This window comes from Enhydra lutris, unplaced genomic scaffold (genome assembly GCF_002288905.1).
Source record: "Enhydra lutris kenyoni isolate GAN:26980312 unplaced genomic scaffold, ASM228890v2 scaffoldscaffold84, whole genome shotgun sequence".
Lineage (NCBI taxonomy): Eukaryota > Metazoa > Chordata > Mammalia > Carnivora > Mustelidae > Enhydra > Enhydra lutris.
Genome location: NW_019154168.1, coordinates 132,621 through 149,006, shown reverse-complemented (window position 1 = coordinate 149,006; position 16,386 = coordinate 132,621). Strand labels below are relative to the sequence as shown.

General features: G+C 34.7%; 1 protein-coding gene across 1 annotated transcript in view; it reads left to right on the top strand.

The window, feature by feature from the left end:
• The window catches only part of LOC111161332 (leucine rich repeat kinase 2), a 130,871-nt gene that overhangs the window by 61,178 nt on the left and 53,307 nt on the right, over window positions 1–16,386 (top strand). Inside the window, exons 26-33 of the mRNA XM_022524930.1 lie at window positions 2,093–2,186; window positions 4,301–4,487; window positions 5,589–5,770; window positions 8,587–8,816; window positions 9,252–9,379; window positions 10,942–11,160; window positions 15,005–15,206; window positions 16,246–16,334. Coding sequence (XP_022380638.1) covers window positions 2,093–2,186; window positions 4,301–4,487; window positions 5,589–5,770; window positions 8,587–8,816; window positions 9,252–9,379; window positions 10,942–11,160; window positions 15,005–15,206; window positions 16,246–16,334 — 1,331 coding nt within the window. The remainder of the gene's footprint in view (window positions 1–2,092; window positions 2,187–4,300; window positions 4,488–5,588; window positions 5,771–8,586; window positions 8,817–9,251; window positions 9,380–10,941; window positions 11,161–15,004; window positions 15,207–16,245; window positions 16,335–16,386) is intronic.

Below are 16,386 nucleotides of genomic sequence, written 5' to 3'. Positions count from 1 at the left end.
TTTATTAAAAGTTGTGAAATATTCCGTGGTCTCTTAGCATGTGAGATAACAGGGAATTAACATTTATTTGTAGACTCTCTGAACATTCTAATATTAAAGGACAAAATACTTTTATGGAAATAAATTGGAATTCCCCATATTTTATCTTCCTTAAGAAGATAAAGGAGACCACATGCACCTTGCGACCCATGTGACTATTCTATATTGACTCCATAAAATTTTTTTTAAAAGATTTTATCCATATATTTGTTAGAGAGAGCACATAAGCAGGGGGAGCTGCAGGCAGAGGGAGAAGCAGGCTCCATGCTGAGCAATGAGCCTGATGTGGGGCTCCTTCCCAGAACTGAGATCATGACCAGAGCCAAAGGCAGATGCTTAACCGACTGAGCCACCCGGTGTCCCTGTAAAATAATTTTTTAATACTGCTTAAAAGCAGAATACAATTGGACTTATTCTCGAAATATTTTATTTTTCCAGAACAGAAGGTAGTAATGATAAAAACTATGCTAATTTGCAGGATATTTTCCTCTAGGCCTCTTGAATATCAACCATGTTCCTCCTATGAACCTGAAAATGGGGAATAGAGTGATTCCCTTCTAGTGAGCAAAGCAAACCCAGTCTCTGTCCTTAAAGAGTAGTAGTTAAGTTCAGAAGATAGGCATTCAGTAACTAAGCTAAATGCTGTGAGGACAAGTTGAGGATGCTACAAGGGTAATCAGGGGGCTCTCATCCAGACTATGGAGTCAGAGGAGTGTCTCTGTATCTATGACATTTAAGTTAGATCTGGAACAAGGAGCATCCCAAGGACCCTGAGGGTTGGTTACTGTCATCTCAGCTGAATCTCACAAAAATCTTGTAGGGTATGACAGGTACGATCTCTGCTCCACTGAAGAAATGGAAGAGAGATTTTTGTGTGATATATTCAGGCGCATAGAATTAATTTACTAGAAAGATAGAATGCAAGTAGTTTCAAAAGTCCTTTTGCTTTGCACTACACAATTTTAATAGTTTTAAAAGTAGCCTTACATTTGGAACGATGCTTTAGGGAAGTGATACCTGAGTGGGACCATTAACCCTTAAAATAATCCCATGTGAAATGAAGTTTTGGTTCTTTGAATTCACGAGTCTTTTCCGTATAGCATCTAAACCGCTTATTCTTAAGTGGAGAATTATTTATTTTGCCACAAATACTTTTCAGATATAGGTGAAAAATAATAGCATGTTCCTTTCTGCCTCTTTGGAAAGTAGCTTCTAGCTGTGTCTTAGAACACTTTGACCTTTGAAGATTTTCTAGAGAAACCATAACCCATATTTTTAACCTTGAAAATGCTAAGAAATAATTTCTCAAGCCACTTTCATAGAACCATAGATTTTTAGATCTCTAAAGAATCAGAGAGTTCATCTGGTCTAGCTGCACTATTTCATGGATGAAAAACAGGCTGAATGATTTGCTCAGTTTCCAAAACTGTCTTCTACAGAATTTTATTGCCTGGAGGTACTTCATACTGTATTTCCTTCTTGGAATTTCATAAACTACATGAGAATATTGAGAACTCTGAGATATTTCGCTTCATCTTACTTAATGTTTCCCCAATGTCTTAAGATCATGTGAACCAAGAGTGCTTTTATTAATCAACACCCATCATTACCCCATAGAACACCCTTTTTTGGCTGGTACTATAAAGGATTTTTATCTTTACATCATATTGTGTATTAGCATTGAAAGTGTTTTGTTGTATATACTTAAGAGTAATGTGAATTAATCCATAATGTATGTACACATAATGATAATATCACACATACTTTGGAATGAATATTCTAATAATTTTTACTTTGTACAGATGTTGGACAGATGAATTTATGTTTGGACAGTTGTTTCGCTTTCAGATGAAAATATTCTTACAAGTATGGTCCATTGTTTTGATGTTTAGTAAAAGGAGTAAGGGAGTTACCTTATTTTAAAAGTAGAATTTTTTATTGTCAGCAGGTGAATAGAAGTTAAGTGATTGGTAGCTGTTCTTATAGTAAAATCTAAGGGAAATCTCGTTGAAATGATTAAAATGTCTCTTATCTCACTTTTATTTTCTTTTAGCTGCTTTGCCTCTTTTGCCTTCTTCCCTGACAAGCCTAAAGCTATCTCAAAACAGATTTACATGTGTTCCAGAAGTAATTTTAAATCTTCCACAGTAAGTTTATTGTTTTAACTTTAAAACTGCATGAGCTGGAAAAAAATCTTTAGAAACATTGTTTTGACGTAGACATATTAATTGATTTACAAATTGTAATTGATTTCTAAAGCTACTCAGTTTAATATTCTTAAATCTATGAATGTTAGAATTTTACTAGGCAAAAGACCCAAGTTGCTATTTGGACTTTTTAACTTTTATATTAATTTAGGGTACTATTGTGTTGAGACAATTTAAGATTAATTAACTGTTGCAGTATTACAAACAATTGAGATTACGGGAGCTATCACTTTAACTTTAAAATTTTACTTGCTCTTAGAGGTTGATGTGCATCTAGGCTGTTATTAACTTTGAAATTATACTTATGTTGAGTTTGACATTTTTGGTGGAGATTAAGACAATTTATATAGCTCCAAGTATTTAGGAATATTTCTGGTTAATTTAATTAGAAATGAAAGCTTCCTGTTTACTATAAATTTAGGCATTAATTAGATTTCCAATGTGTCATGTTAAATACCATTCTAATTGGTTTATACATTATAAACCAGATCCATAAGTGTTTATGCGCAAATATATGCATATATAGGCAAATAATGCTTAGCTATAATCTGGTTATAGAAGAAGTCAGACAGACATATAATAATTAATTTCAGTCTAGCTTTAGAATGTGTCAGACACTATTTTAGCTGCTCAATGGTGGATCATCTTTAAACTTCCTAATAAAACTGTTATTATCTCTGTAATGAGAACACTATTTTATTAAAGAGATGAAGTAATTTGTCTAACTCACAGTTCTTAAACACTGGTGACTCAATTTTATACTCTCAACTCATGCGTATAAACACCTCTAGGATATAGGTGGTCCTATATTTTAAACATAATGTATTCCTGAAAATGTGTTTGAAAGTCAAATATTTATGAAAGTTGGTTAGGAGATACATGCCATAAAGAAGATTTCTTCTCAGTTAACTAAAAATATTATTTAGTCCTTAATTACTCTATGCTTTTAGACAATATCTTCAGGCATACACTTCTAGCATTTTGTATGTATTTCTTTAAATATATTCTTTTGTTTCACAAAAGATTATGCGGTTGTCCAGCTTAAGTCTCCCTTGAGGCTAACAGGGACTTCTTTTGAGCAATCTGTTGATTCTTGGCCTTATCTAAGTTGTATTGTTTGTTAGATAGACATATCTTGTCTCCAATACCGTCCAATTAATTTTCTTATGTTTATGCATCTTTATGAGATATGTAGGGCAAAAACCTGTGTCATTTAAAAATAAGAGCAAAAATGTTGTGCAGGCCTCAACCTTGGTCTCGCAGGCTGTGCAGCTTTGTGAGCTCAGTTAGAATTAATTCAGTATGGTTCAAAAATGCCGGATGAAAGGGGTCAGCATATAATTGTAAAAGTCCAGACAGCCTTTATGTAGTCAAATATATCACAATCACTGTCTTTATTCTTTCTACACACGTACGCTTATGCCATCCATGTGTTTTTCTGTTGTTTCCTGCAAACTTTGGGTAATATATTCCTGAAAGCAACCAATTTGCCTTGAGAGCCTACTGTATGCAAGACATCATGTTCAATGTTGTGATATTTATCACACTGAGACAAGCTGGTAAAAGGTTATACCCATGCACATTATTCATTACTTTTAGGACACAGCCTCTGAAGAATCTTCACAGTAATGAGGAAAATGAAAAGAGAAGGGGGGGTGCTACATACTTGTGACTCTTGTATAGAAGGCATATTTATAAATCTTTTATAGAAATGACCATTTTTCCTTTTGTTCATTATGATTTCTCATGCATCATAAACAATGGTAAACACTTGGTCTTTCTCTCATTCTAAGATTGACATTTTTTGTTTCTGAAGTAAGGAAATTAGGCTTCAATTTTGTTTTAATGGTCTTTTATTTATTTAAATGTTGTTTCTAGTGAGACATGCTTTTTCTCTAGCCCGTATCTGTCTACATATACACAAAAACATACATGCATACTTAAATATAAATAATGTTAGTTTTAAAGTTGTGTCTCTGGTGAAAATTTCATGTGATGTTATTTCATGTACTTTGGAAACACTCATTTTTTATCTTGATACTGTATGGTTCTAGCTTGCGATCTTTAGATATGAGCAGCAATGAAATTGAGTATCTGCCAAGTCCTGCACACTGGAAATCTTTGAACTTAAGGGAACTCTTGTTCAGTTTTAATCAGATCGGCATCTTGGACTTGAGCGAAAAAGCATATGTGTGGTCAAGAGTAGAGAAACTACATCTTTCTCATAATAAACTGAAAGAGGTAAGAGGTTATCTTACCTGTTTAAAATGATTGCCTATTTAAAAATGCACTTTTATGATTTGAAAATATCACAAATTATCATTTTGAAAGGCTGCTAATTGGTATTTCTTACCTTTGAGTAAGATCTAATCCTACCCTGAAGTAAGTGGGCGTATTAGCATAGATTACCTTCGGTCAAAATCACTTTGTGCTCTATTTTTGAAGAAACATATGAATAGATATATTTAATCATGAATGTGTGTAATGTGTTAAGTGTTTTATCACTAAATCTCTGATCTGCTAACAGACTCGCAAATAATCTACATTTCTCAAGTTGTTGCTGAGTCATCTGTAGCATGTGTTTTTCTTAAATTTCTGCATTCCTCCATCATGTTGCCCTTTAGCCCAGTGAGTCAGCCTTTTTGCGTCACTCTGTTGCCTCTGTTTAAATCTAAAACTGGTTATTCATTCATCTCAGAAAAAATATATAATTTTGCTACTTCAAGTTTTTTGCCTATGAAAGCTAAAAAGAATTGTGTCTGAAACTGTTAAATTCAGCATAACTGTGAGTGGTTTTGTTACCTGATTTTTTGGTCAGCAAATTGATGTTTTCTATTGTAAAAGTAATGCGTGTTGCTTAATAATTTGGAACAGGAAAAGAAAAACTCCTATTACAAGGCCACCGAAAGTATAAACATTCAGTTGTATTTTAAGAATGTTAAGTTGCCTGTAAGTTTATGACTAGAACTTTATAGCTTTAGTGAAGAATATAGTGTAAAAGGAGCAGACTGAAGTCACTAATGATTAGATTTAGGTAAATAAAAAGAACTTCTTTACTTTTAATGTCATAAGGAGATAAAATATGCTACCAAGATAGGACAGGTCTTTTAAGATTATAAGTGACTTGGATTGTTTGGGTAAGTCCTTTATACTTATGTCTTTGAATAATTATATTGAAAACTATGACAAGTCTTTGGAAAGTTTTAGAACTCTGCTGAAAGGTTATACCATTTGCTGATAGGCTCTCTGAGCCCATCTTTTCCCCTAGGAAGTATCTGGTTTCTTGGCAGCACGCATTTCTTCTTTCCTACCAACTGGATTTGCCCTTTTTATTTCATTAAGATTCCTCCTGAGATTGGCTGTCTCGAAAACCTGACCTCCCTTGATGTCAGTTACAATTTGGAGCTGAGATCCTTTCCTAATGAAATGGGGAAGTTAAGCAAAATATGGGATCTTCCTTTGGATGAACTACGGCTTAATTTTGATTTTAAACATATAGGATGTAAAGCCAAAGACATCATAAGGTTAGATAATTTTATTTCCATTTTTTAAATTAAGTTTGTTTCAGATTTTTTCTATCACTTCGATGAGTATATAGTTACAGTTTAGGAAATAATAGTATGGTACTGTTAAATGGTGATATACCATGTGTCACTTGCCTTTTATTTAATAAATGGGTTTATGTGGTGCCTCTACAGAACTTTTCATTTTCTTCTAGCCACGCTAATGTTGAGAGAGTGGCTTCTCCTCCTGATCATGCGTGTCATAGAAGTGACTAAAAGGAAATTATTATTTGGTCTCTCGTTACAAATATATGTTCTAAAGAGTATAATAACAGAGAATAATAGAGCCCAATAACTTCTCAAGCTGCATTTCATATAGCAAATAGTTATCATGTCTATTATATCTTAAAGCATTTTAGATACTTAAATGATATAAAATTACTAACTTTGATTTTGCCTGTGAGGATGAGTAATCTACTAACCCTGACCATTTTTGAAACCAAAACTTCTCAGGTATCACTGTTACTGGTCTTTACACTTGATGTACTTTAAATACCTTTGGTAATGGACTTTATCTCACTCTCTGTTACCTTTTGAGCATGTCAATCTTATTGGTACCTACTTGTAAAACTGTTTATTCCCATTTCTATAGAATTACTCCTATCTATATTATCTTACAGGTTTCAGCTCAGTTATCACCTCTCAATATATCCCTGACTTGACTAAAATATCCAACAAGGCAGGGATCATGGCTATGTTCATTCATAATTTGATTCTTGGCACCCAACACAGAGCCTGGCATACAATTGATAATTAATGAGTTACCAGTGAACTACATAGTTACCTAATTCTCTTCTGTTTAAATTTTCTTAAATTACATTTAACTTTTCATCTCCTTTTATGAGGAATGATTTGGTTTTCTGTCCTCCAGGGTTGATTTAATTTGAAAAGAAAGATTGTCACCAGCTATGCTAAATCTGACTGCCTTTCATCCTACCTAATTATTTCCCATGATTTTCCCCTCTGAAACTGGACAGATATTCAAATTAAAATTGGTTCACTATTTGGTAAGAATTTGTAGAACTACTTTTCAGTATGGTGTGCTATATTATCAAGCCACTATATCTACTTTTAAATGTGTTTAACATTTTTAGAAGGGAGAGACCTGGAGTAGTTTAGATATTGTAGGCATCATTTTTTTTTTAAAAGATTTTATTTATTTTTTTAACAGAGATTGAGAGAGAGAGAGAGAGAGAGAGAGAGAGAGTGCACAAGCAGGGGGAGCAACAGAGGGAGAGGGAGGAGCAGGGAGCCCAATGTGGAGGTCTGTCCCAGGACCCTAGGATCATGACCTGAGACAAAGGCAGACGTTCAACCAACTGAGCCACCCGGGTGCCCTGATCAGTTGCTTTTTTAAAGAATGACTTTTTCGGGGCGCCTGGGTGGCTCAGTGGGTTAAAGCCTCTGCCTTCAGCTCAGGTCATGATCTCAAGGTCCTGGGATCGAGCCCCGCATCGAGCCCCGCATCAGGCTCTCTGCTCAGCAGGGAGCCTGCTTCCCCCTCTCTCTATGCCTGCCTCTCTGCCTACTTGTGATCTCTGTCTGTCAAATAAATAATAAATAAAATCTTAAAAAAAAAATAAAGAATGACTTTTTCAAAGAATGCTGAATTCTTAGTAAATAGACAGTTGAACTATTGATATTCTTGCTTATTGATAATGCAAACAGAACTTAAGTTGTATGTGAGAAAATTATTTCAAACAGAATTTAAGGGGTATGTGACAATGATTTCAGTAATAGCAGACACAGTATCTGATTTGTCAGGTTGTATTTTCTAAAGCATCAAATAAATTATGAAAAGTAATTGTGCCTTTTATTCAGATCCTCATGAATGTTGGTCAGAGTCTTATTAGTCATGAGAATGGATCAGTCCATATTCCCTAAAATTCACATATGATTTAGTTTTCTTCTCTAATTTTAAATTGTAGCAGCATTTTAACATAGTTAAGAATATATCTTTCTATAGCCAGTATATTTTTAAATTTAAAATCTAGTATTTAAAATGGTTTTGTTAGCCACCTGTAGCACTTCTGATTAGTTTCAATTGTTTTTTCACTAAGATTCTTAGGAAAAATATCATATTATCTGCTGATAGTTTAATGGTGTACATGTATAATTTATAATATAACCAATATGTTCCCAGTCTCCATTTCCATTACATACATGCATACATAATATATGTAAATAGATATATTATCTATGTCATATATGAATATATGACACACATAGACACATATAATATACCCAATATGACCTCACTATCAAAGTTTAATGTAATAGTATGCATATATACTCTATTTTGCTTCTCTGTCATATGTAAAATTTTGTCCTTTGTAAAATATTGGACCTTCTAATTTTTAGGGTTTCATTTGTGTTATTTAAAGAAACTCATATATATATATATATATATATATATATATATATATATATACATACACACACGCATATATAATGCTAATTAGTCCATAATTTTCAACATCCTAATTAGTATTGCAAACATGTTTTGATTATTTCTGGTGGTAATGTAACATGTCATCATATTTGATATTGTTACCTACCATTCATTATCAACTACACGGACATCGCTAACAAAATAGATGCATTAACAGTGTGTTGAAAGACATATACCTTGTTAGGTACATAAGCTGTGCAGTCTTTTGCGTGCTATATTTTAGAACAGTCTGGTATTGTAAAGATTTCAAAGCTTAAGAATTCACCTATGTCTTAAGTACACTGTTAAGCATTTTATTATTTCATTTTTGTCTTTCAAATACCAGGTTTCTTCAACAGCGGTTAAAAAAGGCTGTGCCCTATAACCGAATGAAGCTTATGATTGTGGGAAATACTGGGAGTGGTAAAACCACCTTATTGCAGCAACTGACAAAAACCAAGAAGTCAGATCTTGGGGTGCAGAGCGCCACAGTTGGTATAGATGTGAAAGACTGGCCTATCCAAATTAGAGGCAAAGGGAAGAAGGACCTCATTCTGAATGTGTGGGATTTTGCAGGTATTTATTTTGCTAGAATCTTTTACTCATATTTATCTTTTATTTAGGACAGGGATTTAAAAGCGGAGATTTTGTTCCTGCAAGAGAGCTGGTAGATACTGCAAAGAGACCTGGTAGATGCTATGGAATTATTCCAAAGCTGTTTACTTCTAAATTTACCCTTGCCACCAGAGTGAATTCCATGGAGGGAAATGTTAGGAACCAGTAGGAGTCAGCTGAAGCTTAAATATTTGGTTGGTACTTGACACACAGGCTAACAGTTGTCAATCCTGAGTGAAAACCTAGTGTAGTCCTCTACGTGTGTAGTGTCTGTTGGCTGTTTCTCTCTTTTTTTGTATGCTAAGTAGAAGATATTATCACCTAAAAAAAAATTTTTTTAAGGGATACTTGGCTCTTGTTTGAAAGGCTAAGAAAAAGTCTCCAATCTTTCTTTAGGTCGTGAGGAATTCTACAGCACTCATCCCCACTTCATGACCCAACGAGCCCTCTACCTTGCTGTCTATGACCTCAGTAAAGGGCAGGCTGAAGTGGATGCCATGAAACCTTGGCTCTTCAATATAAAGGTCGTCTGTTCTCACTATTTGAAAGTAGAAAATAATTATTTTTTTGTGTGAAAGGTGATGTGTTTTGGACAAGCATTTGCTTCAAACAGTCTCCAGTTTTTTAAAAATAAAGTTAGAAGCACTAAAATTTTGAGTTGGAGAATTTTTAGTGTAATTAGGTTGTGACATGAAAATAGTGTGTTCCATATTGGTAAATGTTATAGATTCTTAAAAACCTTTAACCTATAAGAGTTGAAAATATATATGTTAAAGCTGTTTTTTATTATTTTATTTTATTTTCGATGGGGGAGGGGCAGAGAGAAAGGGAGAGAGAGAGAGTCGTAAGCAGCAGGCTCCATGCTCAAAGACCCTGAGATCATGACCTGAGCTGAAATCAAGAGTTGGAAGCTTAACTGACTAAGCCACCCAGGTGCCTCTGTTCATTTTATTTCTTAAATGGAGTATGAACTTCTCTAACTTAAAATAAAATATACTAAGCAAAAGCAGTCCATGCATTGTCATCTGTGTCCTCACTGGCAGTGTAGTATCAATTACTTCAAATCTTACACTTTTATTTTCTTTTTACTTTTTTTTTTTTTTTTTTTTTTTTTTATTTGTGAGAGGGAGAAAGCATGAGAGGTGGGAGGGGCAAAGGGAGAAGCAGACTCCCTGCTGTGTAGGGAGCCCAATGTGGGACTCAATCCTGGGACTCCAGGGTCATGACCTGAGCCAAAGGCAGTGACTTAACCAACTGAGCCACCCAGGCACCCAGATCTTGTACTTTTAAATGATACGAGCCTAGTACGCTCTTATATTTGGCATCTCTTTTTGTAATTTATCCACCTTGTCCCTTGCTGTCATGCTTTTAGCTCTTCTTGATGTAGTACAGGTTTCAGAACTGGGATAAAGTAAGAGTGAGTGATGCTCTTTGAATGAGCTTCCGGGGGCTCTTTTGTGAATCACATCCTTGACAAGGTTTGTGTCAGGACATTTTAGCAGATATTTTGGCTGCCTACAACTCAATTTATCATTTTGGTAATTTTCTGACTTCCTTTTTTTGTCATAACTAGCCAAAGTAAGTGAATATTATAGTGGCCATCGTACTTGCTTTAGTGCCTTTTTGTGTTGTTTTCCATGTGAACGACAAACTGAATGACTTTAAATTGAATGTAGGAGATTGAATTTACAGCTAAGGAAGTGAAAAATATAAACCATATTATGTTGCTTTGATACAGTCTTGGGCTTATTAAATGCTTATTTTATTTAGAAGTCCAAAGTACACTTACAGAATAACCCATTTTAAGGCATAAGAGAAAAGAAGAATAGACTATTACTGTTATATCAGCTGCCTGAAAAGTGGTAAAACTTGGAATAAGAAGGGGCATAAGAATGACTTTGAAATTTCTTAAGGTCCATTTTCCCCCTAGATTTAAGGATGGAAAGATAGTTGACATTTTCTTTTCGACGTCTTTTAATTTCTCAGTTCCACTCTACTGAATTTCCTAAAAAGTGTCTATGAACAGAACAGTAAGCAGTCTTGATTTTGAAGCAAACACAAGAGTATTCTGTATCATTTCCTGTAGGCTCGTGCTTCTTCTTCCCCTGTGATTCTTGTTGGCACACATTTGGATGTTTCTGATGAAAAGCAGCGCAAAGCCTGCATAAGTAAAATCACCAAGGAACTCTTGAACAAGCGAGGGTTTCCTGCGATAAGGGATTACCACTTTGTGAATGCCACTGAGGAATCTGATGCTTTGGCAAAGCTTCGGAAAACCATCATTAATGAGAGTCTTAATTTCAAGGTAATGTGGTTAATGCCTACTGCGGACGGGTGGATACATTTAATTGTTTAACTGCCATGTTACCCAACTGCTTAGAGATGTCAGAATTGTTGAGAAAAGAACAGCTATCTTAAAATAGTGATTTCTTTCATAGATGTTAACATTATTAAGTCACTCCAATTTTAAAGTTGCTTACTTATGCCATTCCTTATTTCAAATGCATAGAAATGGGAATAAGAATAATTAGAGGATCCTGAAGAAAACTAAGAATGTCTGAGAGACTGAGAGAATGTTTCTGAGAACGTTTCTGATGTCCTTTCTCTCACAGCTTTTTGTGATGGTGATTCAGTCAAATACAAGTGGATATTAGGGGTCTTGAGATCATCTTTCCTCTTCGGTTTTTGTTGTTCCTCTACTTGCTCCTTCCTTTTGGAGTTCCTGTTTTTTTGTTTTTAGTTTTTTTTTTTTTAAGATTTTATTTGTTTATTTGACAAAGAGAAACACAGGAAGAGAGGGAATACTAGCAGGGGGAATGGGAGAGGGAGAAGCAGGCTTCCCACCTGATGCAGGCTCGATCCCAGGACCCTGGGATCATGACCTGAGCTGAAGGCAGACACTTAATGACTGAGCCACCCAGGCGCCCTTGGAGCTCCTCTTTTATGTGCCTCTTCATCTTCTGTGCTGCTCCTTTGAGTCTCTTGTCACTGTGATGCCCATTCCACATATTTTTCTTCCCTCCATATTGTGAGATGTCTCTTTCCTGGGGTTGCCAAGATTAGGAATTTGATTTTCAACAATGTCTAAACAATTGTTTAGTTCATATAAACTGGATTTTCTATTTCAGAAATTATGTTTTGATTTCTAAAGTTCTAGTAAGCCAAATGTGTCCGTAGGGTTCTTAAAACATACATAAAGTGGCTATTGGGGAGAATACTCGTTTTTAAAACTTTCAGGAAAAATAAATTTTTCCAGAGTTCTACAGATGCCGTGGTATAAACCGCACTGAAAATTCCTCACACAGTTCAATATGCCAAACCCGATGGTGAGTTTCACTGTTAGTCCCTGTTGGTTTAGCTCATTAGCACTAATGATCAAGGCCATGGCTTATAACGAGGGTCCTGTTTTGCCTGGGCATTCCCAGCATAATTAATAGTGTCCCACTGTGTTCTCAAAAGCATTCCAATCTGGATGATAAATTACATGGTCACCCTGGTTATAATGTGTTGGCCAGTTAGCTTATTTTTGTTCCATTTGCACAGATTATGCTCCTGTCTAAAACCTAATGGGCCATTTATAAATGTGTTGGTCTTTGTGGTGCCCGGTGAGAGAATTTGCATGTTTGTATCTTTCAACACATTTATCACAGTCACTAATGGCATCTTATATAAAAAGAATGACACAGTATTTATTTGCAGATTTTTCTGCTCTCTTGTTGGACATATGATTTGAGAGTAGAGATTAATGTGACTTTTAAGAAATGCACGATATTATACAAAAAATATTACACAAAATACACAGATACACAAAATTGCATCCAATTAAATAGTCTCTCTACCCAGGCAGTTTTCTTCTGAGACTATACTGGTACTTCCAGAACTTTATTGTCACTTGTAACATTTTAATAGCTTCTATTTTTAGTATATTTTTATTATATATATATTATATATTTTATTATATATGTCGGCACATATATCATTTTTAAAGAGACTTCTTCAAAACAAAAAGAATAGTTTGTTTTGAAAAAGCCTGAATTTAGTTTAAACAAATAAAGTATGAATAGTTTAGTTGAAGTATGGATAAACTGGTTAGTTATCTGACTGGACTAGTAGCGCTTTAGCATGATAGCAAGTTACCACTACTGATCAATAAGACCAGTTTTCTTGCTGCAGTTGTTAATGAATTCTGAAGCTGACACAAGGCAGTAAAATGAATGCTTTGAGAAATGGTCGCATTATCTGAAGAAAGATGTCTATTGCTAATGGTTGCATCATTCTGGCATTTTAGTTTGAAAATCTATCTGATTGCTTTGCAGAATACTGGCTCTTTGAGAAACATTCAGAACCAATGAACCTGCCAGAACTTGAATATTCTTTCCTCCCTGACATGCTTCAATGTGTATTCAAATAGCAGCTTTTTTCAAGCCATTAGAGATTTTTTTTTTTTTTTGCCCTGTCATTTGTTTTTCATTTTCTCCTTCTGTCTTGGCTCTTCTCTAATCTTTCCCTGTCTCGCCCTTATTAACATGCGTTTATGCAGACTCTAGAATAATTTTTTTTTTTCTTTTTTGGCTCTTGGTGACCCCCTAATCAAGCTAAAAGGAGAAGTAGGACAAAACACAATTCTGTGCCAACATTATCCCTTTCAATCTTGTCCAGCCCATTAGCAGAGCAGGATCCTCTGTTGGCCCCGTTACTCAGCCCTATAAAATTCATCCCTTTGCTATGTAATTTGCTTTCTGTGAGAACCCTTGTTTACTTCTACATGTAGATTTTCTTTCTTGGGTTAAAACACTACCTTCAATATGATGTTCTATTTTATCTTAATTTATAAATGATGAAGAGAGGGAAAATGAAAAGTGGAGATTAGTGGAATTATATTTAATTTGCTGGGGCACTGGATACATGAAAACAATTTTTCAAATGACTGGAGGGGAATATGTAAGTAATAGTATGGCTGCTATGAATAAAGCTCCTTAAGGTTCAGTTATGAGTAGAAAAAGAGCACCTAAAATCTGCATGTGAATGTGTAATAAAACCCAATTTCTGTTTATAATAAGTTAAAGAATTTAGAAATTGTCAGGTAAAAAGAATACAAGAATATATACCTGGGTTGAGAAACAGGGAGAGTTTGCCACCTGGTGGTTTTCAGAGGAATTTTAGTTACTGTTGTTAACAGTTGGATTTCTATTTAAAATCAGATTTTTCTGGGGGAAAAGTTTGGAAAAGATTTTTTTATTATAGAAATTATGGTCTAAAAGTCATTCTTTAAAAGTTTTTATATATTTCAGTTAGTAGACAATGATTAGATTACAAGTGTAACAGACTCCCAAAAATTATCCTCTTGTGTCAGAATCATTTGTGTTTAGATGAGTTATTTTCCAAGTTTGAAGTGCCATGAAAAAGCATAGCTTGGGTGAGGAGACTTCATGTCTATCTCTGTTGAAATGTACATTCCATTAATGCAACATTTTGCAAATAACAAGCACAAAATTTAATATTTTTACCTTATGGCATAGATATATTCATCTAACAAGGCCCCAAAGTTTTGTAATACTTACTCACTTCTAATGCTAGCATATCTATTACATATATGTCTAATGTCTTAGAAAATAGCAAATCCTTAATTTATGGTTAGTGATTAATCCTGGGTTTTGTCATGGGTTTTCTGGATAGTTAGATAAATATTTCAATGTTATTTTGTTTGATAATTCTTTCTAAATTGGCTTCTGTGTTTACATTTTTTTTTTAAAGATTTTATTTATTTATTTGACAGAGAGAGATCACAAGTAGACAGAGAGGCAGGGAGAGAGAGAGAGAGAGAGAGAGGGAAGCAGGCTCCCTGCCGAGCAGAGAGCCCAATGCGGGACTCGATCCCAGGACCCTGAGATCATGACCTGAGCCGAAGCAGCGGCCTAACCCACTGAGCCACCCAGGCGCCCCATGTGTTTACATTTTTCTTATTTTAATATCGTTTTATTTATTTTTCACAGTTTAAATAGTTTCACATCACATTTTGATTTTATTAAAAAATACATTTCTTAATAGTATATCACTTCCTTAACAACTATTAACACTGAATTTACCAACCACCTGACAAATACAGGAGTAAAATGGATTTTTACAGCTTGTCATTTGTAATTACACAGATCCGAGATCAGCCTGTTGTTGGGCAGCTGATTCCAGACTGCTATGTAGAACTTGAGAAAATCATTTTATCGGAGCGTAAAAATGTGCCAATTGAATTTCCTGTAATCGACCAGAAACGATTATTACAACTCGTAAAAGAAAATCAGCTGCAGTTGGATGAAAATGAGCTTCCTCATGCAGTTCACTTCCTAAATGAATCAGGTTTGTGGGTTTGTTACATATTTTTTCAAAGCTCCACTGTAGTCATTTATAAAAATGTATCTGAGTCTTGTAAAGAATTTATGTACAAAACTTAACAGAATATCCATAAGATTCTTTGATCATTGACTTTTTCCTTTTGAAAGGTCATCATGTGCAATCATGTTGCATTTTCATATGCTGTATTATAGAGAAAACATTTAGAAGCTATCTAAGGGCAGTAGTGGGAAGGGTGTCTGAGCAGCAGTTAAAACATGTGGGTTCTAGAAATTGACTTAACTATTCAGGAGCTTTGAGACCCCGAGCACGAGCTGAATCCTTTTGTAGTATCAATTGAGTTTCGTGTGTGTGGAGTCATTTGTATACTGTAAAGGGGATATTTGTATATTCCCTTTATAATTCATTTGTATACTATGAAGGGGATTATTATTGGGGTGGTCTAATGGGGCACTGAGAGTATCGATGGTTGCCTGAAAGAATGGATCTTTTGAATGGCAGATCTTGCCTGTTGCATCGCACATAGTCAGCGTGATCTCACAGGTGAAAACACTCAGCCCAGTGTAATACTAGAGTCATTGACCAAGAAGCTTCTTTTAATCCGTAGATTCTGTTGTGTGAAAAATGAATCTTCGCATGGATTATAATCTGTTTCTTTTCTCTCATTATTCTTAAACCAGTAGCTTTCTGCACTCTTCTGTGTTTCTTAGCTATATTTGAAAATAAGGTATCTTTGTAGAATATACTTAGAAAGCTAAAATATTCTGTGAATTTTTTTATTATTTGTAAATATATGCAAGACAATGCATGCCATTATCTCTAATTTGCTTATATGTGATCATTTTATCTAGTTAAAAATACCTTATAATATTTGGACTTTAGAGCTCAGGAACTGGGATGCCCAGGTTCTAGTCTCAACTCTTCGACTAACTGCTGAGATTTCCTCATCTGTAAAATAAGGAAGTTGGACTAGAGTCTCTCTAAAGCCCCTTGATATTTGTGTATTGTAGATTCCATGTTACATTGTTTGATTTTTTTATTATAGGGGTCCTTCTTCATTTTCAAGACCCAGCATTGCAGTTAAGTGACTTATATTTTGTGGAACCCAAGTGGCTTTGTAAAGTCATGGCACAGGTTGGTGTCTGGTATTTTTGTGGCATGGGGGTAACGATTGAAGAGAAGCATA